This window comes from Triturus cristatus, chromosome 5_1, assembly GCF_964204655.1.
Source record: "Triturus cristatus chromosome 5_1, aTriCri1.1, whole genome shotgun sequence".
Taxonomy (NCBI): domain Eukaryota; kingdom Metazoa; phylum Chordata; class Amphibia; order Caudata; family Salamandridae; genus Triturus; species Triturus cristatus.
This window is the reverse complement of record NC_140587.1, coordinates 670301725-670325372: the sequence shown is the minus strand read 5'-3', so window position 1 is coordinate 670325372 and position 23648 is coordinate 670301725. Positions and strand designations below refer to the sequence as shown.

The following is a 23648-nucleotide window of genomic DNA, read 5'->3' as shown; positions in this document are numbered from 1 at the left end:
ATCTAGTGTTGGACTTCAAATAAGTCACTGAATCAGAAGGTATCTGTGACGTCTCCAGTAGTGAAGGCGCACAGGCACCAACTTCATGGGAATATTCTTTTGCGCACAATGGGTGACAGTAGGTATGGACTGTTGAGTAGGATAGGATAGTATAGTATAGTATAGAGGCACCAGGATGAGGGTGATTGATGCTTGCCGCAGTTTCCTGAACAATTACAGTGAAGTGGAAGAAAATGAAAAGGGCAAGCAAAGATACCTGACCAGTTCATCCACACAGCTTTTCCAATGGACTTGCTTTTCTGCAAATGACAAAGAGGTCTATGCCTGGGACAAAGAGGTCTATGCCTGGGACACCCCCAGCCAAACTGACGAAAGGGAGTACGAATTGTGGGTAAAGTTCCCACTCATGAACTTGTTGCTGCGTTCTACTGAGTAACTCCGCAAAGTTGTTGTCCACTCTCCGGAGATACTTTGCAAGGTGATGCCCTTGATGGTATATCAACCATTGGCAAATTTACTGCACTAGTGCTGACAGTTGAAGAAAATGTGTGCTACCTTCCTCTTGCAGCTAAAACATGTTAGTCATGAAGTCCGTCTGCACAGGGACTACCTTGCCCTGATTGTCTTGCATCAAAGCTTTGAGCGCTAGGTGTACAACTAAAAATTATAGATGGTTGATGTGGACACTGTTTATGAGTTGGCCACAGACCCTGGTCTGTCATGTGATCTAGATGCGGCCACCTCACCCAGCAAGCAATGCACCCATGGCGATGGTTACTTGTGAGACTGGGTCTGAGGAAGGCCTGTCCTGCAATAAAGAAAGTGATGGGTGCTGGCACCTATCAGCGCTAGATCTTCCCAGCAATCCTCTGCTTGTGATCATTGTACCAATAGGCACTTTGGAGTGGACAAATATGGACTATGGCTATCATGTCTAGAAGGTGCATCAGTGTTTCAACTTGAGATGACGGATTGGGTGAAATTATCACTTAGGTAGGCTTTGGCAGAGGCAGCTTTCAGGACTCACCCTAGGAAGGGTTGGGCCTTAAGTAACTGATGATGGGACTTGGTGGCACTGACTGCAAACCCCAAGCTGTGGGGCATGGAGAAACCCAACTTGGGTGTAGGTTAGGCAGTCCGGTTTGCTTGCACTCTTGATCAGCCACTAGTCACTAGTCTAAGCAGGGGAAGACATGAGCCCACTCACTGCAACTTCTTAGCTGTGTTGCCTCCACCACTAGGCTTTTAATGACCCTTAGGATTGTGGTGACTCTGAAGGACTCCACTTTGAACTGGTAGTGCTGCCCACTTACCATGAAGTAATGTACCAGGTGGATAGTAATGGATAATGAAAGTAGGTGTCCTCCAGGTCTAGTGTGGCCATGAAGTCATCTTGCTACAGCAGAGGGATGAGAGCCTGTAAGGTGACCATGTGAAAATGTTCTGAGAGGATAAATCAGCTGTGAGGCAGAAGATTGAGAATTGGCCTGAGGGAGAAGTCCTTTTTGGGAAATGAGAAAGTACAGGGAGTAGACACATTTATTCAATTGGTGAGGGGACACTGGCTCTATGGCCCCTTTGAGAAGGACAATCTGGACCTCTTCTTTAAAGTAGGGCGAGGTGTTCTGGGCTAAGTGTGTTTATGCAGGGTGGGATGTTTGTTGGGGTTGAGGTGAGCTCGAAGCAGTTGCTGCACTCAGCGACAGATAGAACCCAATGGTCTGTGGTGAATTACTCCCGGCGGGGAAGAAATTCTTGAAACTTCTCCCTGACAGGTGTAGTGTGATGAAATGTGGGCAAGTCAATGCTTGAAAATAGAGGCTGTCTTGGAAGGGGTGCCTGTGCCTTGACAATTGAAGCTATTGCTCCTAAAGGTACCCCATGTGTATCATATTGCCTCCCGGTTGGTGATAGGCCTGCTGCTGTCTTTGGTATGACTGCGTTAGGCTCCAGTAGGTAGCTTTGGACCCATCCTTTGTCTGTTGCCTCCGAAAGGTGCACTTGGACGATGGTAGTAGATGGGCTCCAAAGGCCAGGATGGAGTCTGTGTCCTTACTTCTCTTTTCCAACATCTCATCAACCTTTGGTCTGAAGAGGTGCTCCACGACAAAAGACAGGTTGATGAGATGTAGTTGGAACTCTAATTTAAAGCCAGAAATACGCAGCCAGGAGCAGCAGCGGAAGATCACAGAGGAGTTTACCCCACTAGCAGCTGTACCAGCTGAATCAAGCACACACAATAAGGTGGAGTAAAATGTGCCTTTGCCCTTCTCCCCTCCTCCGATATTGTTCAGGGAGTTGCTGGAACAAGGCCTCCATTTCTTCTCATTGGGCCCTGTCGTAAGATGAAAGGAAGCACACAGAATTGGTGATGTGCCACTGTGTGGCAGCACCAACTGCCACCCTTTTGCCATTTTGCCAGCCGCAGCAATGCCTTGCTCTCCTTAACAGGAGGAGCAGCTTCACCTGTGGCTTCAGGCGGTCAAAACCAACCGGGAGTCATGTGGGGGCAAAGCTTCTGATGGAAAGAGGATCAGATGATGTAGGTTTGAACTTTTTTGCAATCCAGAGTGTTACTATCTGGGATTTGACAGGATCATTGAACATTTCTGCAGCAGACTTCTCCGTACCATTCAACATAGGGAAAACTGGAGGGATCTCTCAGGTTCTGGATAGCATCTCCACCAGGAAGTCATCATCCTCCTGGGTGACATGCATGACCTTATGGTATGATGCTGCACACTGGATGACACTGTAGTAAGTGGTGATCAAGTCCAGAGGAAAAAGCCGATAAGGGACTTGTTCCAGGTCAGGGTCCCCTGCAGACTTTGTCATAGTCCTCCAAGGATGCTGGGTATGGTGTAGGTTTACAAGCACTCCTAAGTCCCTACTGGGGAGTAGGGACTAGAGCTGCCTGAACAAGAATAAGACTCTGGTGACACATGAGAAGAAGTCGCAGGAGGTGATGGTGTAGGTGGTAGAGGAGGGTGTGGAGGAGTAGGGGTAGCAGCATTGTTCTTTGTCTGCTTGGCAGGTGCTGTGTGTAGAGTACTGGCTGTTTGAGGATTGTTCTGGAAGGTGACTCCCCCCTTTTTAGGCAAAGTCTTTCTGATGGCAGAGATTGTGCCTGTGCAGGGAACAATGATAGCACATCGCTGCCTATTACTACAATAGAAAACAAAATCAATTAAATCAAATGGAACCAGGAAAGTCTATATCAGAAAGCTCATGACCTTGGGGGGGGGAGACAGACTACAGATTGGTGTTATAATATGGAGATCATGAGAACAAAATGCAGGCAAATTAATAACTGAAACAGTTCTAGACAAAGGAAAGATTACAAGCATTTTCACAATGACCCTTTTAATCTGCCATTATTCAGAACTGAAAAGCAGATGTTTACCCCCAACGTAGGAAAGATACAGTTTCTCAATGACCCACAATAAAATAAATAGATAAAATTGAACTTACTTTAATCTGACTTGTAGGTTATTTGCAAGCTCTTGTTTGGCAGTGGTACACTTCTGTTTTATGTCCAAAAGCTTCCTATGATTAGTCAGCATTATCATCAATTGATTTGCATGACTCAGACACAAATCGGGTAGCACAGAAGGATCTTTCAAGTTTTCTGCTCTTTTCTGATTGGCTAAAAATCCCTAGGAAACAAACAAATTGCATATCACTCACAACTGACTGTGTTAAACTAATTTCTGTTCTCAAAATATACCTGCAAAGAGAATGACCTTAAAATATCACAGAATGTTTAGAAATGTTTGGAACAGGCACATACTGCTTTCAAATAGTCAAAGAGAAGGGCTTGATTTAAAAAAAGAATTTGAGCCTTCAAGTTCCATATGGGTGTGCAAATACAGTCACAGATGTTTAAGCCCAAATATGGAACTTACCTTGTCAATATCCTCAAGGATGGGAGATGCTCTTCCATTATAAGTTTAACAGTGGGAACATGAGTGTTTCCAAGTAAGGCACAAGGCGTGGTGACAGGCACGGTGGTAAATACCAACAAAATCATACTTCTATGGCTATTTACAAACCGTTCCAAATGTTTTCACGACAAATATGCCTACTTCTATTTAGTGCCAAAAAGACTAGAGTACTAATGCAAACTGGGTGTGGATTGCACCTAAGCGGCATACCAGTGTTCCTTCACTGTTGAAAAAATATCTATTTCAGATTCAAGTCGTGAACCAAAAACACAAGTTTAGGTTTTCAACTTGTTTAGCTATTCTTTACTTTGTGAATCAACCCTACAATGCCTCTTCTCCTTCTAGGGATGCAAGGTACAGAGAGAAAGAATAGGTTTAAAAATGCAAGCGAGACTGCGCTGGTGGCAAATAATTAGCAAAGCATTATGGACTTTAACTCAATAAATAAAATGCTTGGGCATCTGAAGGGACATCACACTCTCTCTAGCCATTTATAAGATCACACGCTTGGCACTATTTCCCCTAACAGTCATTTCTTTGCTCCTAAAAAGCTAGGGGATGGGACAAGCAGAAAGTAACCGGAGTTCTGTTCTTCCCAATCCCGACACAGCAATGGGTTGTTGTTCTTCTACTCTGCTTCAAGTCTAGTTGTATTCTCAAGATTTAAGTGCTGGTAGTGGAAAGCCTTTCTTGCAGTGCACCTTGAATATCAGACCCAGAAGGTGGTTCCCTTCTGTTGTGACCAGGGACAGCTTATACAGGAATAGACCAACAAAGGACTACTTCATACCAGGAACCTATACATTATCAACATGCAAGGTGCAGAGGTTTCAGCCAGTTTTTCTCTAGTGACATTTTTTTTACCTGTCTACTTCCTTCTGACACATTCCCACATATCTACCTGTAGATGGCTGTAATTAACTTCTCAATTTCTACCCGCCTGCAGGCTAAGCCTATTAATTTTTCAAAGAAAAATAGTTTACTATGAAAGAGTTCACTACTGACACTGGAAAGGGCGAGTCTGGTGAGATATTAATTCTTAATTGTCCATGTTTTAATAAAATCTATAAAATGAAAGTTTTGTATACATAGATTATAAACATTCACCACTGTCTTTGTAGTTAAAGACAGCTTTTGTCCTGCCTCGGCAAGTATATTTCAATCTAATTACAGGGCATCTTATGCAGCCATACCTTGGAAGGATTCAAGGTGCTACTTACAGCTTACATAGCTAATGTCAAAAGTAGGCTTTAAAAAATTTCAAAAATGAGTTTCCAAGTACATGTTGCACCTTCACTTAGAATAGTTCAGGATGTACTGGCAGGCCTAAATTTAACACTGGCGTGAATGGTTTAATTGTACACTATAGTCAGCACATGACATGTAACTTGTATGCCACTGGTACACTTCTTGCAATGCCAAAGGAGGGCAGCTGATCTTCCGTCATGTTCAGGGGTGGCTGCACATCCACTTGGAGCGGTTTAGCATATTTTTAGTGTCCAGGGTCAAAATAGGACAGTAAACCCAGTTTCCTAAAATGGGGAAATCTGGGAAGACTACCCAAATGTGAATTTCCCTACAAAAGTCTTTAATTTACAATTCAATACATATTTAATTCTTTTTAGGTCAAAGCCTACCAGGCAGCACAGCTGTCTCGTTTGCTAAATACATCTTGGGGCCATTCAGAAAGCTTCCCTGGGAATGCATTCTGTCCATTGCTTACCACTGGCTTCGTGGTTTGTAACTCACATTTTCTGGCTTTCTATTTGCTGGTTTTGTTTGTTTTAGGTTGTCTAAGGTGAGTTTGTCCCGCCCAAGGAGCAAAGCATTTTCACACCTACTCCCCTTGTATTCTTCCACTACCGTTTCTTTCTGTATACAGGCCTGTAAATCTTGTTCTTATCTTGTCACATTTCCTGTGCATTCAAGACAGAGGTCAAATGCCAGGCTCCTGAAGGAGCTTGGTGTTGACTTTTCTGTCTCTGATTTCAAAGTGAGAGGATTTATGTGACAATTCTTCTCTGTAATGGGGGTAGGAAAAGGGGTTTTCTAGTACACAATATATTTTAATGAACTGTGCAAGTAGTTCAGAATATATCAGAATTTGGAACCCATATGAATCTCATTTTCTGGCAAATCTGAAGTGTGTTGGAAACAAAGATTTCAATATGACAAATCAAGTCACTAGGTGATGCCATTTCCACATGTTATCGAGTGCGCGCTGTATAGTTTTGCACTCTACATCAGTTCACTCTACGCCACTCCACGCCACTTGAGGTGAATTATTTAGCTACTGCTTTCTTGGGTGACTGCAATTTGGGGGCTGAAGGAAGGGTGACTATAAACACTGACAACAACTGCACACCCAGACTGTATTTCACTTTCGGCAAAGTTTGCAAGAAAAATAATTTTGAAGTAGTGACCCTCCTTAGAACTCAGTTGAAAATGGTTAAGAAAATAACGCCACTGAGACCTCCTCAATTTAAAAGACATATCCTTCCGCAGACATCGGCTTTAGGGCAGTAACCATGAGTCCCAAGTCGGTGCATACCCTGTCATTATTTCACAATGTCTTTAAAGTCTTTGCAGGTAACACTGTTTTAGAGAATTTGCCTTTTCAAACGATTCCCATTCCACCACAATTGATTTCTGAAGGATCACTGTTCGATAAAATAAAAAAAGGATGAAATTGTCATCTGGTAGAAGTCACAAATGTAAGTTTAAAAATAACAAACTTGGTCACTAAAAGTGGCAGCTAGCAACCAACTTACTGTTTAACTGCTTAAACATTATTGACAAGTCCTCCACATCAACAGCACTCCAAACCAACTGCTATTGACGTGGAGGACACGTCAAAGATCCAAGGGCATGGGATCCCTCTACTGCTGGCAACAGAAGGATTTCCTTTATTTTGAAGATCAGGCTGCTGGGGAAGAGGTTCCTCAGCAACACAATGTGTTTCTTCTTTGTAAAGATGATCAGCTCACATGGCACTCATATACTATTAATGTGAAAGTAAAAATAACCTATCGGCTAATTTTACTTTCCCTTACATGGATACATCGCTGTTTGGGGTCATAACTTAGACCCTCAAGTACTTATTTTGCGGCCATCTCTCACTAGTGGATTCTTGCCTTGTGATACCAAAGCTTGGATCCACACAACTAGACACCAGGAATTCTTTTCCTTGGCAGTAGCGGACTCCTGGACCATGGCCTCCACCCCCACCCTTCCCTTGTCCATGGGCACAATCGGGTTTCTAATCAGGGTATTGCATGTTTTGGGGAGACTCTACAAACCCTCTATATCCCTGTAGCTTGACCATCTATCAGATGTAACAGTACATTGCATTTGTGAATTAGCCATTGATCACCCGTGAGTTTCACATCTGTTTTCACCAAAAACTGCAAGTATGATGAAATCACAAAAAGTTGGAAAATAGACAACTACTTGGAAAAAAGCAAAAACGGTGGTAAAAACATCATATACAAACCTTTTTGTTGCTGAAAACTAGGATGATGACAATCATACTACAGCAAACATTTCGTCAATACCATTTTTAGTAACAAAAACATGCTTTCTTGCAGAGCATTTTTTCATATTTTGCCCCCGTCCCCAACAAATAAAAAAAAACAAATTAAGCTATATTTTGGTAATTTCCTCATTCCCTTTCCTCATTCCCTAAAGGGGAATCTAATAATCCTGGGCACTTTTAGAATCCACAGGATGTTGGGGGAAAAAGTCAATCTAGCATGGGTGCAATTTGTGTAGAAAAAAGTTATAAAGTTTTAAGTGCAAACTACCCCTAACAGCTAAGAAAGGCCTTAGCATCAGGGGTGAAAGAACAAGCCTTCAAGTGGTTAACTATTTTCAACTGAAGCACAAACCTGCATCGTGCTTTAACCCGAGTAAGTAATTTAAACTCCTAATGGCAATGTGTATCAGATGTGCAAAGTATTCACTTGGTGGGCTTTGAAATGCCATTTTTACCAGTGTCCCTTTATATCGTATTGTACTACTTGGACAAATAGCAATTGACTTATGTCTTTTAGTATTTATAGAATTTAATTACTGCTTTTTATATCTTGTTCCTAAAACAACATTATTTTTATGGTGGATCTTTGCGGTTCTTTAAAAGGAAATTCTCTTTCTCCGTCGCTACTGAAATGGACTGACAAAAAGAGCACTTACAAGTGTTATGTTGTATTATTTGTGTTTGTCAGGGCTCTGTTCTGCGCAATCCTTGTGTGATCTAAATTGATCGAAATACCGTTTTTTTGATTAAGTAATTTATTTCATAGTTACTGAAAACCATTACTAGGAAGAATTCTAAAACCCATTAATTATTGTAGCTAAAGTAAACATGTTCAAAACAGATTAAAAAGGAATAAGAATTCATTCCTGGCTGGGAAAGCCTGGCAGGTGAAACACATTTTAAATATGTTATCTATTGAAACATTTTTGCAATGCTCATTCACATTCAACCCACTTTTGCATAGAGAAAGACTCTCTATGTTACATGCGGTTATAGCAGTGGCGGTTTCTCCGTTTGGGCGGTGAGGCATTGCCCCACTAATAATTATTGCCCATTTCAAGAGCGCGCCGCTTTAAATTATTAATACAATTTCAACTTTCAATGTTGAAATTGTAGTAATAATTTAAAGCATTGCGCGGCGGCGTTAGGTCACCATCACGTGACAACCAGCCTGGCCTGCACTGTCAAGTGAATCAGCATTGAAGCTGCAAGCATAAACATTGTAATGCAAGAATATACCAGTGGGACTGCGTACTGCGCACGGCACAGTGCGCACTCCGCATGTTGGGTTTGGCCAGCCGCCCTTCCGCGGCCAGGAACCCAACATGCGCACATTGGCCTTTACAAAGCCAGCATAAGGTGACTGGGGGTTTGCCCAAAACCACAGACCCCAGTGGTTACAAAACGAGCAGCGAGTGTGCCTGCTCACTCCAATCCTGAAGCTGCTCTCTTAAGAGAGCAGCATCAGGATTGGCTGCTGCTGCAGCGTGTAGTACCTGCGCGGTTGCCAGTCTAGTCTCTGAGCAGCAGAGTCATGATTGACTTGCCACCGCAGGGTCGTGAAGTGAGGCTGATAAGTTGCCAGGGTGCATGAGAGCTTCGAGAAGAAAATGCCCTGGTCTGTATTGGGTCCATATATATATATTAATTATTGCTATATCTTGGCCATTCAATCAGCCCGTGACCAGCACATGGCGGCCCTTTGGGTCTATCAAGGCCCCCATATTTTGGAAAGGGATAACAGCTCTAAACCAGATCAACACTTCTATGGCAAATGCCGAGTGCGAGGTGTAGTACACCTGACCCAGTCATCTGCGTTTGAGCGCAGCCCCCTCTTTAGCCAGAAAGTGGGTTTCTTGTAGTTTCCTGTAGTAAAGCAATGTGCACTTTGGGTCTGTTCAGGTAGGAGAATATTTTGTATCACATGGACATGGTATACATCCCCCTAATGTTCCATGCAAGAATTTCTAATGAGAGGCTACCCATTGTCGTGTTGCAAAGAAGGCCCGGCATTTCCCATACAGTCATGTGCCCCCCACGCAGAGTGGCCTGGGCCCATCAACATTTCCCAAGACTTAGGTCCCCGGCATTCGTCATCTGCAGACCCCCTAACTAGTAACCCTAAAACACCCCAACACCCCCTTCCCAGGACAAGGGAACATGCCTCTCTCATCTAAACTTATGCAAACAATGAAACTATGAGAAAGCCTGTTCTTGTAAGCCTTCTAGGTAAAGGATTAGTCCATCGCTCCCAGCTCCCCAAGGCCTCTCTCACACCCAGTGAGCATTGTATGTACTAAAGGTGCCGGCCCTAGAGACCCTGTTCAGTCATTCAGCCACAGTTCTGTGCCTTTTGTATGTATGGGCCCTTCGGCTCCATACCCTAAGCAATACTTGCGGTATCGGATGATCACATCTGCCGTTCTGGGAGTCACATTAGGAAGTTCCTGTTTGGGACCAACATATTATAGCCCTCCACTTTTTCCGGAAGTCCAATTATCCTCAGGTTGCTGTGGCGCAATTTATTTTCGGAGTCTTCAACCCTCAGTTCAAGTATCCGGACTTGCGCCTCTAATCCTGCCAGCCTGTCAGATGCAGTGGACAATGTCAGTTTCTTATCTGCTATTTCACCAGTTATGCCAGTCGATGGTGGTCTGGTCTCAGGAGCCCGAGGTCCTCTCAGAGGGTGTCTACCTTAGTCTCTACGGCTGTCCTGGAGGTCTCTATAGCTTGGAGGATATCTTGCAGCGTTGGTCCGGCATTAGGGTCCTGTTGTGATAAGCTGACGAACTTTGTTGTTGTAGACTCCTCCATAGACTCCTGAGTCAGGCCTGTAGGTTTAGGATCCTGTTTTCTAGTAGTCTTCCCCATTACGCCACCAATCATGGATGGAGTCTCCCACCGCACCCACTCGGGACCATCCACAAGGGCCAGGGTGCTCTACAGCGGGCAGTGAGTGCGGGGGCAGCAAGTGCTCCAACACAGATCAGGGCTCTGTGAAGGAGGTGTGGGTACCAGTATCTCCCTGGGTGTCAAGGTAGGCAGAGTTCTGTCTTGGAGGGAAGTGTCTAGCTATTCCTGCAATTCAAGGAGCCCCCCCCCCCCCCCAATCGCCCGGAGTTTACCTCTCAGTTTCTTGTAGGTCCCGTTCTTTCCCAGTGAGGTACTTGTCTGCAGCAGCCACGCTCTCGCCCCAAACGGTAGGCTGTGGGGGCAGAGAGGCTAAGGGTACACGATCTTCTTTTGATTTGCAGAGCAGTGTGGAGACGCAATCAACGTTACGGGTTGTACTGGCAGGGAGCGGGGCATGCAGCCAGATAGCTTATGTCCCTCAATAGGGCTTTGTTCGTTGTAGGGCACAGCTAGAAAATAGCAATCCACCCCAGCAGCGCTAGGCCTCCGGACTAGGTGGTAGTTCGCACTGGTCGGTCTGACAGATATTATAGCTACAAAAAACGCCACATTCCATGTGAGAAACTGTAGATCACATTAACGTAATGGCTTGAAGGGAAGACCCATAAGTCTGGTTAGGACTATCTTGAGATTCCAGACTGGTGCTGGTAGAATGGAGGGCAGAATCACTCTTTTGAGTCCATACCTAAAAGCTTTGATGACTGGAATTTTAAACAAAGACATATGTTGTCGGTTTTACATATATGCAGCAAGTGCTGCTAAGTGTAACCAAATGTAAGTGTAGGCTAGGCCTGCCTGTTGTAAATGGAGCAGTTACCAAATAAGATCGTGTACAGAAGGTGGGAGCAGTTGGATGTGTTTTGATAAGCAATAGAGTACAAATCTTTTCCATTTTGCTGCCTAGCATGCCCATGTGGTAGGCCTAAGGGATTGTTTAAGAATGACCATACATTCTTGTGGATGATTTAGGTATCCAAACTCTAGGACTTCAGGAGCCAAATCACTAGATTGAGCTGGTTGGGGTGTCTGACCCTGCCCTATTCCTGAGTTAGAAGGTTTGGCCAGATCGGAAACTTCTAGTGTGGCACAACTGATAGGTGTAGAACCATGCTTGCCAAGCCCATGTTGGGGCTATTAGGATTAGTGTGAGGGATATTTGCCTGAGTTTCTGAACCACATAAGGAACGAGTAGGAGAGGAGGCAATGCATAGGCAAATATCCCTGACAAATGGATCCACAGGGTAGTGCCCTTGGACCGAGGGTGAGGAAACCTGGAGGCAAAGCTTTGGCATTTCACGTTCTGTTGTGTGGCAAAGAGATCTACCTCCGGCACTGTGAGAGTAGAGTACTGTGTCAATTTCCCACTCGTTTACCTGTTGTTGCATTCAGCTAAGCATACCTACTCCTGGCAGGTATTCTGCTAGGAGGTGGATGTCATGATGTATGGCTCAATGCCATATGCAATGAGCTAGATGAGACAGATGTATGGAGTGTGTCTCTGTATTTGTATGTAATACAAGGCAGTCATGTCCTCTGTGTCGATTAGAATTGCCTTTTGTTGAGCTAACTCAATCACAAGAAGCTCTAAACAATTAATGTGTTGAGAAGTTTGCAATGGAGACCACTGATCACACACTGCGATATCTTGCATGTGTGCTCCGCAACTGTGTAAGGATGAGTCTGTGGCAATGGTTATTTGTGGAACTGGGGTCTTGAAGGGCCGACCCTGCAACAAGTTGTTGTTGTTCCACTACTGCAGAGAGCAATAAGTTGCAGCCCTATCAACACTAGATCTTGTAGGTACTACTCTGCTTGTAACCATTGTGACAGTAGACACTGTTGTGGGGGGCAGATGTGCAGTCATGCCTGTGGTACAATGGAAATGCATGATGCCATCATACCTATAAGGCTTAACCCCTCATCAACAGCTGAATAGTTTGACATTTCAACAAGATCTGTGGCCGGGCACAAGCAAGGCTTCCGTTTTGAACTATAGACTCATGAGGTATCAGGCATATTGTCAGGCATATTGTGTGAATCACCAACACTGTGTTAATGTCAAATCTTTCTGGTGAAAATGGCCAGCGACCACTGAAGTCCAAATTTTAAAAAAATACTTAAAGTCTATGATGATGCATGAGTCTTCATACATTTGTGTCTGAATCTTTTAACATTTTCCTAATTATTTTACTACTGTAGCAATCAACAAATCCTGTTATTTTGTAAAATGATCTCAACAAGTCCCACAGAAAAATACACACCACACTTTGCCACTTATACCACCTCATGTGAGATGCTCCTGTTTATTGGTTCTCTGGAAAGTGATGAGCATATCCCTACTACTAGGTCTGCACTACACAACAAGCATTTGCAATGCAATAGGTCTCGCATTTACGTAAGTTTAAGCTATTGGTATTGTAAATGACAATGCCTTTTATTTATGTTTTAAAAACGAAAACACAAATAAAAGGCATTGTTATTTGCAATGTCAATAGCTCAAACTCGCATAAATGCGAGACCTATTGCATTGCAAATGCTTGTTCCTTACTTGGGGGAAGAGAAGTTCACAACAGTTTGTTTACTAGATGGCTTGAGGGTGTAAGTTGTAGGGGTAATGTTGTTAAACATGATAACAAAATTGAGGTTTCTTCAAATGTAGCTGTTAAACAACTATTACAAGAGAATATTTTACAAGAGAAAAAATCTGTGTTGGCACCAAGGAAATTCAATAACTATGGAATATATTGAGGTTATTATGTACGATCTTACATGTTGCAAACTATGAGCCAGAAGTTGCATTTTCCTTGAAGACATTTTTAAATGTAAATTACCGTCCACATTACATGTCACACTACAGGAGTTTACCGCCCCTGCCTCATAATCCACCGTCTGCTGCATCATTGGACGGGTTCAGCTAAAACAATTTGTTTGTTGCTACAACCCAACAAAAGTTACTAAAAGGTGCCGAAATTGATGCTATGTGATGCGACAGCAGATTCATTGCCAAGGTTAATTGGTCACCTTTCAGTTGCTAAATGCTGTATTCAGGTGTTAAACAGGATCTAATGCGGTGAAATGTTTGCCTGGGCATGTCCGTGTTAAAATGACAAAATAGTGAAATAATGCTATAGAATAATTCTGTGGTATTCTTGTGTAGGATAACTGCAACTTATTGTGGCATAATCTAGCCAACCCCGACTTTTAGCTAGATTTAGTGCCTCGAGGTCTCTCCTCGAACAGTTACTAGTGCTTCCCTGAAAGGTGATACATAAAGGGGTGTCCTGGAGTGACGACTACGCTCTGAGCCTGCTAGCGCCTGAAGGAGGTATATACTTAATGCGATGCTACAAAGATGAGCAAGTGTTTTATCCTTCTGGCAGCTTCGGGGTTCAGAGCTTTACTTCAGTAACTTGGACACTACACAGCGGCACTGCCATAGAAATGAATGACTTCAACATTACAGGGTAACGCTCGCCCCATAAATATCCTAGAACCCAAAATTCTCTCTGTGGCTCCAAAACTATTGGGGTCATGTCCTTTGAACTGTTTGTGGAATTGTAACGCTGGTTACATAGATAGTCATGTAGAGCCAATTACAAAGAATTAGTACTACAATTACCAGAAGTCATCGTGCTGCTTGTTAAAATTCCACGACTGTCTGAAGCTGTCACGGGGCAAGTTGGCAGCTATGCGTTTGTATGCCAGTTTTTTGACAGGGTCCAGCTTGTTTACAGCGCGCTGAAGTCTGAGGACAGGCCTTTCAGAAACTATTTAGCGAGTCGAAGCAACCCCCAAGATTACCCGGCAGAGCACGTAGTAGGTTTATCGTTTTGTGAAGGTCGAATAGTGAAGCACTACATTGTTCCTGCCGGAGAGGCGGTCATAAGGCTCCGACGCACTTCAGTCACAAGAAGCGCAAATTCCCGGCCAGTCTCGAGAAGGCGTTCATAATTTCATCTGCACAATGGGTCATTGTAACAAAATTTAGATTAAGACGAGTGTCCACGAAACAGAAAGCACTGCCCGAGTGGCCAGGTTTGTGGTCTGTGGTCAACTTCAGGCAGGATCGCCCATTGTTCGGCAGAGCCCTAGAAACCACTTCAGGTTTGAGCTACTGCCCGATAATTCAGACTCCGTCAAATAACAAAACCAGCCCGGGAGTGATGCGTGAGTGCGAGGTGAGCCTGCGAGTGGTGGGCGTGCGCTTGGGAGAGCAGTCTGCTCATTTTCAAGCACTGCACTCGTGCTTGTGGCACACCCCTGCACGCTCCCGCAAGGTGAATGCCGCCACAAGCACGAGTATGTGCTTGGAAAAAGAGCAGAAAGACGGCTAAAGGTCCTCCTATGCAGCGCATGCGCGCTGCATAGGCGAGACCTAAAAACCACAAACATACGATGTGATGTAAAAGAAAAAATGAATAATATAAATTGCAAAAGAAAATACTGACTTTTATAGCAGTGATGTGATCAGAACAGCCTGATGTAGGTTTTATAATGACACAATGATGGTTACGGCAACAAGGTAGGACAGAGCACAGATGTACGCACCACTGGAAATTAACTAATACTGAAAACTTACAGTATAAAGTGGAGTAAATCTACAGATGTGAGCAGCACTTGCAAAGTAGGGACTCATTAAGGCTGTGGCCTACAACCATTCAACTTATATAGTTCCATGGTTTATATTACTATCAAATGTTTACACATATTCCAAGTACCTTGTTCAAAGATAACGGAAACAAATACCTGAGCAAGTTCTTTTTGTTCATTCACCAGCCTGCTGCAGCTGGCTATCATCTGATCCAGAGCATAGAGCCTATCTTCAAGTCCTTTGATGGCTTTCATGTTCTGATTATCTAATTTGGCAATTGTTTGTCGACCGTCTGCCAAAAAGGGATTTATTATTCGTGGATCCAACTGAAAGACAATAAAAGAACATATCATTTGAATAACACATCACTATACAAAATAAAACCATGTTCATGCTTATTTTATTTGTCAAGCACATGCTGCATTACCTCAGTTTTTTTCAGGCGCTCACTCAAGAGAGGGATTGAATGAAGTGGAGAAGGTATAGGACTCTGTGGTGGATAGTGTCAATGGCTTTCAGCTACATGGTGTTCATAAGAACAATGGGTTGGAATGCTAGTGGTCAGACTTATTGCAGGCATATCTCTCATCAACTTTTGTGTGTTTGATGTAATGCCCTAAGTTGCACGAATTTACCCAGTCGTGGGTTGTGTGCTCTCTGTGCAACAGGAATCGACCTATACCATCCTGATGAGCCCCAATAACAGCGATGCCAGTCTGGGGTCGTTTCAATTCCGGTTCAGGGAGTACCTGGCCTAGCAGTTCAGACTGGACTGTTCTTATTAGAGCAGGGTGAAGACTGGTAGGCACACGAATGGACCCAGGTGGCTTAGTGGGCAAAACAAAGATGAATTGGGATGCGGCACTGAGCGATTGCCAGTGGTTCATTATTATTTCAAGCATTCCACCGACCACCTTTTGTGTGCTCTCAGTTAAATGGCCTCAGGATATAGTCATCTGTATATAAAAGTGTATCATAATGCATAACTTAAAACCACTGCTCTTGAGGTAGCTGTTTACAGAGTGGTCCCTAGTAGTTTTGTGACTACTAGGACAAGGTGATCTGGCGTTTGAATAGCACGAACGCCAGGTCCACAAGTCTGTGTAGAGGGCTGTTATAAGTCTGTGCGCACCCCCGTGTGATCAAGGTGTGTGTAGCGGGAGAACCGTGGGAGGATCAGCACATCATCTCCCTCAGTGCATGGCAAACAGCAGGTATATCGCATCGTACGACAGGAAGTTACCTGCTGGGATGCTGTGCAAGTGCCTGGAGCCCTGAAAGCATAGGAATGTCCCCTCCCCGAAAAGATCCCCCACGTTTACTATTAACACCAGCTCTGTATCTTGTGATTTCGTAGAACCCCTCCGGAGTGCTGCCATGAGCCAGAGAGGGTTAAAAAAACAGGGGGGTGCCCTTTAATCGCTGCCACTCTAGGGCTAACATTTTGACCATAGGGTAAAGGGGGGAGCAGGAACAAGCATATACCGTAAGTTAATATATCAAACAAAAATATATTTCTTTGTAAACAACAACAATAAATTGTGCCAAACTTAGTTAAATTAACTCACAAAAAACATATATCTGTACTTAAACTGTGGTGCATTTTATTTTTCTTATAATGCATTTGAAGGGTTTTCAGCAGTGAAAATTATAATAAATTTACACATTCAGAAACAAACATAGTAAATATTTTCACGAACAAATTATCTAATCACAAAGAACATAAACAAATGTTGTGGTCATTCCTTGCCTATCCCAACCACACCTTCGAAAAATGTAAATGGTGTTTATGATTCTCCTTCAAAGTGTTGAGAATCCACCTAGGTTTTAGCCATAAAACTCAACTGATGTTATGTGCACTACTTTAGACTCATTGTCAAACCTAAGGGTATGTTGCCAGTGTTGTTGGTGAAGCACGGGATGGTGCTTTCAATTTATTAAGCAATGCATAACTTTCCTTGAGCGTAACATCGGTTTTGACCACGCTCCACTTTAGGGGGTCACCACCTTTTTTATGAGCACAATAGGTTTTGAGACGGAAACACAGACTTAGTTTTATGATGCCCACCCACGTACCTAATAAACTATACCGCACATAGATTCATGCTCAAATAAGTGTGGACAACTCATCCATTGGCACAGCATTGAGACTTATTTATAATATTATAAGTCTTCATGTGCTTTTTGAAAATGAAGTACACAACAATGGAGATGCACTTGCCATCCTATTTTGTGTAGTGCTAGCTCAGTCAATTGCAAGAGCAAATGTACCGGTTTGTAGGTAATTGTGAAACATTAAACTGTGTTACCACTACGGCCATGTTTCGAGTGTTACAAAATTCTTACGAGTGCTGTTGCATGTTTAGACCTCAAATCGGAATTTAATGGGGGCAACTGGTTTGACCTATCAATGTCAAACACAATACGCTTATTTAGACTAGGCCCAGCAGAGGAACAAATTAATACAAATGGGGAGGCTGTGGCCATTGCACTTACTTTGGCTAAGATGAAAACTATGTGCTAGCTAATGTTTGATGGAAACTTGAAAGGCTTCCTTATCGGTGCAGCACCAGTGCAAAAGTCACATCAGGGCGCTGTGCATAAAGACAGCTGTAGCAGATTAATTAAGGATGGAATGCTTATATGTGCACTCGCATGAGTAAAAGCGGCTGCCATTTTAGTCGGAGGTACATATTAAGGTAGGAAACCAACTCCAATATGGTAAACTGGGCTAAGTGGCAAGATATCTTCCATAACTCCTGGGTCTCAGAGCCCTTTTTCGACCCTCTGGGTACACCATCCCTGCCCAAATTACTGTCCCAAGTATTGTCAGCCTGGCTCTCCAACCCGGGCACAGGCCTTACCTTTTAGGTAGGTTAGGTAGGTCGGAGTCCTTTATAGCAGATCATCACCCAGGCAAGGCGTGAGCTCCGGACATAGATGCTACCCCCCAGGGGAGTCTGTTGTATCGTTTGTGTCCAATTCAGTTGTGGAAGTGTGGTTCAGTTGAAGCACCGCAAACAGATTACGGTTCTGATGCAGTAGCTCCGCCACTGCCTTATACCGCTCCCTGGCTGCTTGGTAGGTCGAAGGATGACTTGGAGGTTTCCTGGAGTGACAACAATTTGATCTTGGGGTTAGTCAGACATCATTCAGGGGTGCTTCAGTCAGTGTCAGTAATGTCGACAGCCTCTCAGCATGTAACTATGTCTAGGCATCCTCAGAAGATAAATGAAGCAGGTATTCTCTCCCTCGATAACCTTGAGCATCGCCAGGAAGAGGAGCGCATACTGTTGAATAGTTGTTGTTTAGCCGATGAATAGGTGCTGCGACACCACTGCACTTCCATAGTGAAGTCAGGGTAGGTGTCCATGGTAGAGCCCTCAAACTGTCAAGGGCCTTTTCACCTGAAGAGCTGGAGGATCAGATCCCAATATCGGATGTTCAAGAGGCAAGCTATCACAGGGAACAGCAGAGCTCCCAGCAGAGGAGGGCGACACAGTAGGCTTTGCGCCCATTCAATCGAGAAGAACTTAGGTACTCTGCTGGCCAGCACCGTGGATGCCAACCACTTCCACACTGGGGCTTCCTATGTGCCCAGGAAAGTCCAGGAAGTGAACATTGTTCCCACATGAGAGACGCTCATAATCCCTTGCCTTCCGCTGCAGGGTAGTAATATCTGCTCGCATTCCCTGTATATGGGACTGTAGCTCCTGCACTGTGGGGAGCACTGAGGTCAAAACGGACTCCGTGATGTGCACTTCGTCAACCAGTTTCCGATGGTCCACCCTGAGTAGGTCTACGTCCAGGGACACTGCATCAATCTTCAACTCCGGGTTGCTTTTAGTGTCTAGGATTGTCTGGAGTATTTTTTTTAACTGGCCCGAGTGTCTGTCAGGGCGGCTTCCAGGAGTCGCAAAACACGATAGCCCCTGTGCCGTCCCAAGGTTCGGGGTGTGGAGTCCATATCAAGCAAGCAGGAGGCCTTGGAGGGCTATGCTTCCCCATTGTTGCGGGTAGGGCACTTTCCTACCAGTAAAGTCCCACCACTGCAGACAGTTGGCTCGGAGGTCAGCCTATACCCCATGATACAAAGCTCATGCTGCCACTGGTCTGCAGGGAAACCCACCACCTCAGAGGTACCTAGGCTTCTACATCCAGTCCAGACCAGTCACGGTGACCACTGGGCCTCAGGGGAGTGGAGATGGGGTGCAGCACATTGCCCCGGGATCCACCCTGCTGCTCACCACCTCTGCGTTAATCATTAGGGATAACAGAGGGTGTCCCCGGTCCACTGCATTCGTTACTCCCAGACTAGACGCGCCAGCACCTTTGTGTGGTCATCTGAATACCCTCAAGGGCCCCTTGAGAAAAGCACAGCACCACAGCGAGCCCCCGCATCCAACAACGTGCTCGGAGTCGGGATTTTGGGGCATATAGCAGCCAGGGACTCACCTGCACTAGCGGCCTCTCCCTGTTGTCTTCTGCTCGCTCACGCGGTGTCCAGTCAATCAGGGCTATTTTCACAACAAGATTGAGAGAAACCTGCCTACACACAAGAGCAACTGGGCGCAGGAAGAGAAAGAAAGTGGAATTAGACAGACAGCCTCAAGAAAGGAAGCAGCCTTCCTTGGTATGCCTGGGTAGCCAAAGATATTAAAACAGACGCCTCACTCACTTTATTGTGCTTCCTCATTGGCGCCTAGCCACACCCTGGTAGGTTAGTACCACGGGACAGACTCAGCCAAAGAAATGGGAGTTCTTATATAAATTCTTCCTGGATAAGCAGGGATCTAGATGAAAAATAGAAAGTCTAAAAATACCTCCAGGTATACCGAAAGAATTTCTTTATTTGTTTGGTACCTGAGGAACAGATTTAAAAAGTTTTTTTTTTCTCCATTAAATATGTTCAGATAACTCGAGTATTTTGAAACTAATATTTCTCTGCCCACAATGGGACCTCTCCAGAACCATAAAAGCCCACTCCACAGAACTGAATTATGGAGGGTGGTGAGGAATCTGAAATTAAATAGAGTATTCAAAAGAAAGAGCAATGTCGAAGGTGAGTAACTTGTTCTTCAGATGAATTCTTCCGTTTTGAACCAATACCAAAGTAGTACCTCACAATAGGACATGGGTGTGATGGGTGGACTACAGCAGCAAGCCTTGCATGACCAGGTGTACAAATGGGCCTCCATGTAGACTTGGGAATCAAGACAGTAGTGCTAGGTAAAGGTGATTATGGACATTGATGTGGCAGTCTGGTAGATGTTCAGTGGAACACCTCTCGTCAACACCATACTGGCAACCTTATTTCCGATAGACTGAATCCAAAGGCCCTCAATAGGCTAAGGCATAACATATTTTTTTGCACAGGATAATCCATCTGGACATGGTTATTTTCTGAACCACCCGTGCTTTGTAAGCAGCGATGAATCCAACAAAAAGGTGGTTGTTTACCCAGTACTCTTAAGACAGATATATGTAAGAACTGATGACGCTCTTTGGATCCAGCTGATGAAGCATCGCTTATAGTCAGAGGAATAAAGCAAAGAAATAAAATATCAGGAAGTAGGATAGACTGCCCCACAGGAAAAAGCAATACCACTTTTAGTACGAAATATGTCAGAGTCTGAATTACCAACTTAACAGGCAAAAGGATGGTATATGGTGGCTACGCAGACAGCACCTGGATGAAAGCATTGCTTATAGTCAGAGGGATGCAGCAGAGAAAATAAAAATCAGGAAGTAGGATAGACTGCCCCACAGGAAAAAGCAATACCACTTTTAGTACGAAATATGTCAGAGTCTGAATTACCAACTTAACAGGCAAAAGGATGGTATATGGTGGCTACGCAGACAGCACCTGGATGAAAGCATTGCTTATAGTCAGAGGGATGCAGCAGAGAAAATAAAAATCAGGAAGTGGGATAGACTGCCCCACAGGAAAAAGCAATACCACTTTTAGTACGAAATATGTCAGAGTCTGAATAACCAATTTAACAGGCAAAAGGTTGGTATATGGTGCCTACGCAGACAGCACCTGCAGCTCACAGAAATGGCGTACAGAAGCAATAGCAGTGAGGTAAATAGTCTTAATGGTCAGCAACCTCAGAAAACAGCTGTGTATGGGATCAAAAGCAGTGCACATCAAGAAGGACGTGTGACAAGGCTTCTTGAAATCAGGCCCAATTGTTTGACAAACAGAGAGGCACAATTATTTTGGGAAATGTATGCTTTCACTCACGAGGCCAATCGCAGCCCCAAGGGGGGGAACCACAAATTTCCCAAAAAAAGTAAAGATATGTAGGTGGGGGATAGACGTTCACCATATGGGTCTAGCCTCTTTGGGGGCCATGTATATATGTTTTCAAATGTGTTTTCTCCTCTGGGGGCAGATTATGCCTTCAAGGGGAAAACACACATTTCTTAAAAAATGTACTTCATATGCCACATAATCTACCATCTGCTGCATAATCTGCAAATGGTAGAAAGTTATTGTGCAAAGGGATCAAAAGTTACTAAAAATGTGTCAACATGCACTTGCACGCAGTGGAAGGCCCTACGCATTGAGATCAAAGGTAGATTTTTGGTTTCAGAAAATTAGTGTTATACTAGCAATGGCCCGGCATATCCCTCAACAATAAAGTTTTGCATAAACCATGACAAAAGTATGCTGTGTAAATGGGTATTAAGCAAGTTGAAATAATACAGTGTCTTTTTTAGTGTCTTTGGAGAACCTGCTGCTTCACCAAAAAAGATAAGACTTTTTTTGTTTATTTACTGTTACACATATCTCACAGACGTACACACCCACGGTTTTAGCAGAGATAGCGTCTGAGTGGATGACTGTTGCCAGGCCCCAACTCGAGTTATGGAGGAGAGCTCTAAGGCAGAATCAGATGCTGGGAAAGCCTCTGAGGGAGAGGAAAATGTAGCAGAATCTTTCAGTGATTTTTCAGTCGGGAGAGTTCCATCCAACAACTTGTCTTCCAGTGATTCTGAGGGACATGGTGATATCAGTTGTGAAATCGTTGAAGAAGGAAAAAGGCTACTCGATCAGGAAGGTTCGGCGGCAATCATACCTCTCAATCTTAGCTCTGCTTTTGATACTGCAGCCCACAATGTGAAGAGGCTATGGAATGCTGGTATTGCAGGAATTGCTCTTGGCTGGTTGAAGTCTTTCCTTGAAGATAGAACTTTTCAGATTTTTTAGGGGAACTGTACCTCAGAGAGTCTGTCTGTACATTGGAAGGCCAGCCCCTTGTTTTGTCCATGTGCCCATCAGTGTGTCAGAAAGAGCCTCATTGTGTCGTAAAAGAGGTTCTTGGGAAGTCTGGCCTTGGTGAAGGATCTCTGTTAGGAGGGTAGTTTTGACCTCTGCAATATGTAAGGTGAGGTCCAGAACCTCCGCTGCTGTCCTAATGACGAATCCATAGGAGGCAGACTCCTTTGTAGCTGTAGGGAAGATTCAGTGTGTGGAGGACAGGGTCAGGAGGTATATCCAAATCACTGGCATCTGGTGAGCCCAGAAAAAGATTTGCATCATCATATCAGTGACTGCCGTTATTGTTATCATCATAATATTGTGTAAACAAATCAGGATCGGAATGAGGATGTGGACGGGGAGGTTGCAACATGGATAGAGGGAGATTGCAGGTTACTTTCAGAGTCTAAAAGGACTATCAGTTTCCCCTCTGGCGGCGGCGGGGCCAGCATAGACCTACAGGGTTATGGCATTAAGCAAAGCGCTGTGCCTGAAGTAGGGGCTGACCTTGAGCTAAGGTCAGGATGAATCTATCAGCTGTAAACCAACTGGGGGACACCTCGGATCTGTAGGGCTTGAAGGTAGTCCAGATGGGTTGGGTCAGGTACATACATTTTTATCCGTTGCCTCCTTGAATTTAGATATCTGTTACGGGGCAGCTGCAGGACCAGGGAAGTTGAAGTGAACTGGAGTGTCGGAATTGGTTCTGTGGTCAGAGACTTCAGAGACTGAGTTATCAGACTGGAGGCACCTGGAGCATCACACGACTCAAAGAGTGGTGGGTGAGGCAGGACGAATGGGAGCTGTGCTTCGATTTTTTGTGTTTCTTAGACCTTTGTCTTACTTGAAGATCTTTACTTTGATGAAGATCATTTGCAAGAGCGACCTCAGTGCGTATCCACGCCCTCGACTATGACCGTTCCTTCTTTGGTTTTAAACATATAGCTTGTCTTTGTGATTGGTTTGCTTTCAGTTTCAATGATACGTATGACTTGCACGGTGTTGAAACACGCTTGAATCCCAGACACTAAAGACTGACATTGTGGAGGTCAGTCACCGACATCTGCCTGTGGCAATTCTTACACAGCTTGAACCCTGTCATATTTGGAGGGGACATGTATCTTGCACAGTGGTAACATTTTCAGAAAAATAAGTCTGTCAACCTGATAGCCTTCAGGGATTGAGCTTCGTGTCTGCATTGGAAAAGGTAGAAAGAAAGGAATCAAAAATAACGCATGGAGGTGGCAGCTATGTTGGAGCCCAGCCATAATATCCAGGGCAGGACGGACTAGGCGCAGACCCACATACCAAAGCGTAAGGGGATTTCTAGAAAAAGAAACCTCCAGATCTACTCTGGTGCCTGGGGTCCTTTGCATGGTGAGGAATCTGCGCTTAGAA

General features: G+C 44.3%; 1 protein-coding gene across 9 annotated transcripts in view; it reads right to left on the bottom strand.

Moving 5' to 3' along the window:
• The window catches only part of RB1CC1 (RB1 inducible coiled-coil 1), a 666167-nt gene that overhangs the window by 430087 nt on the left and 212432 nt on the right, over positions 1-23648 (bottom strand). For all 9 annotated transcript variants that reach the window (XM_085605628.1, XM_085605635.1, XM_085605627.1 and 6 more), the window contains 2 exons: positions 15139-15309; positions 3472-3656 (listed from right to left, as the gene is read on the bottom strand). In XM_085605628.1, coding sequence (XP_085461754.1) covers positions 3472-3656; positions 15139-15309 — 356 coding nt within the window. The remainder of the gene's footprint in view (positions 1-3471; positions 3657-15138; positions 15310-23648) is intronic.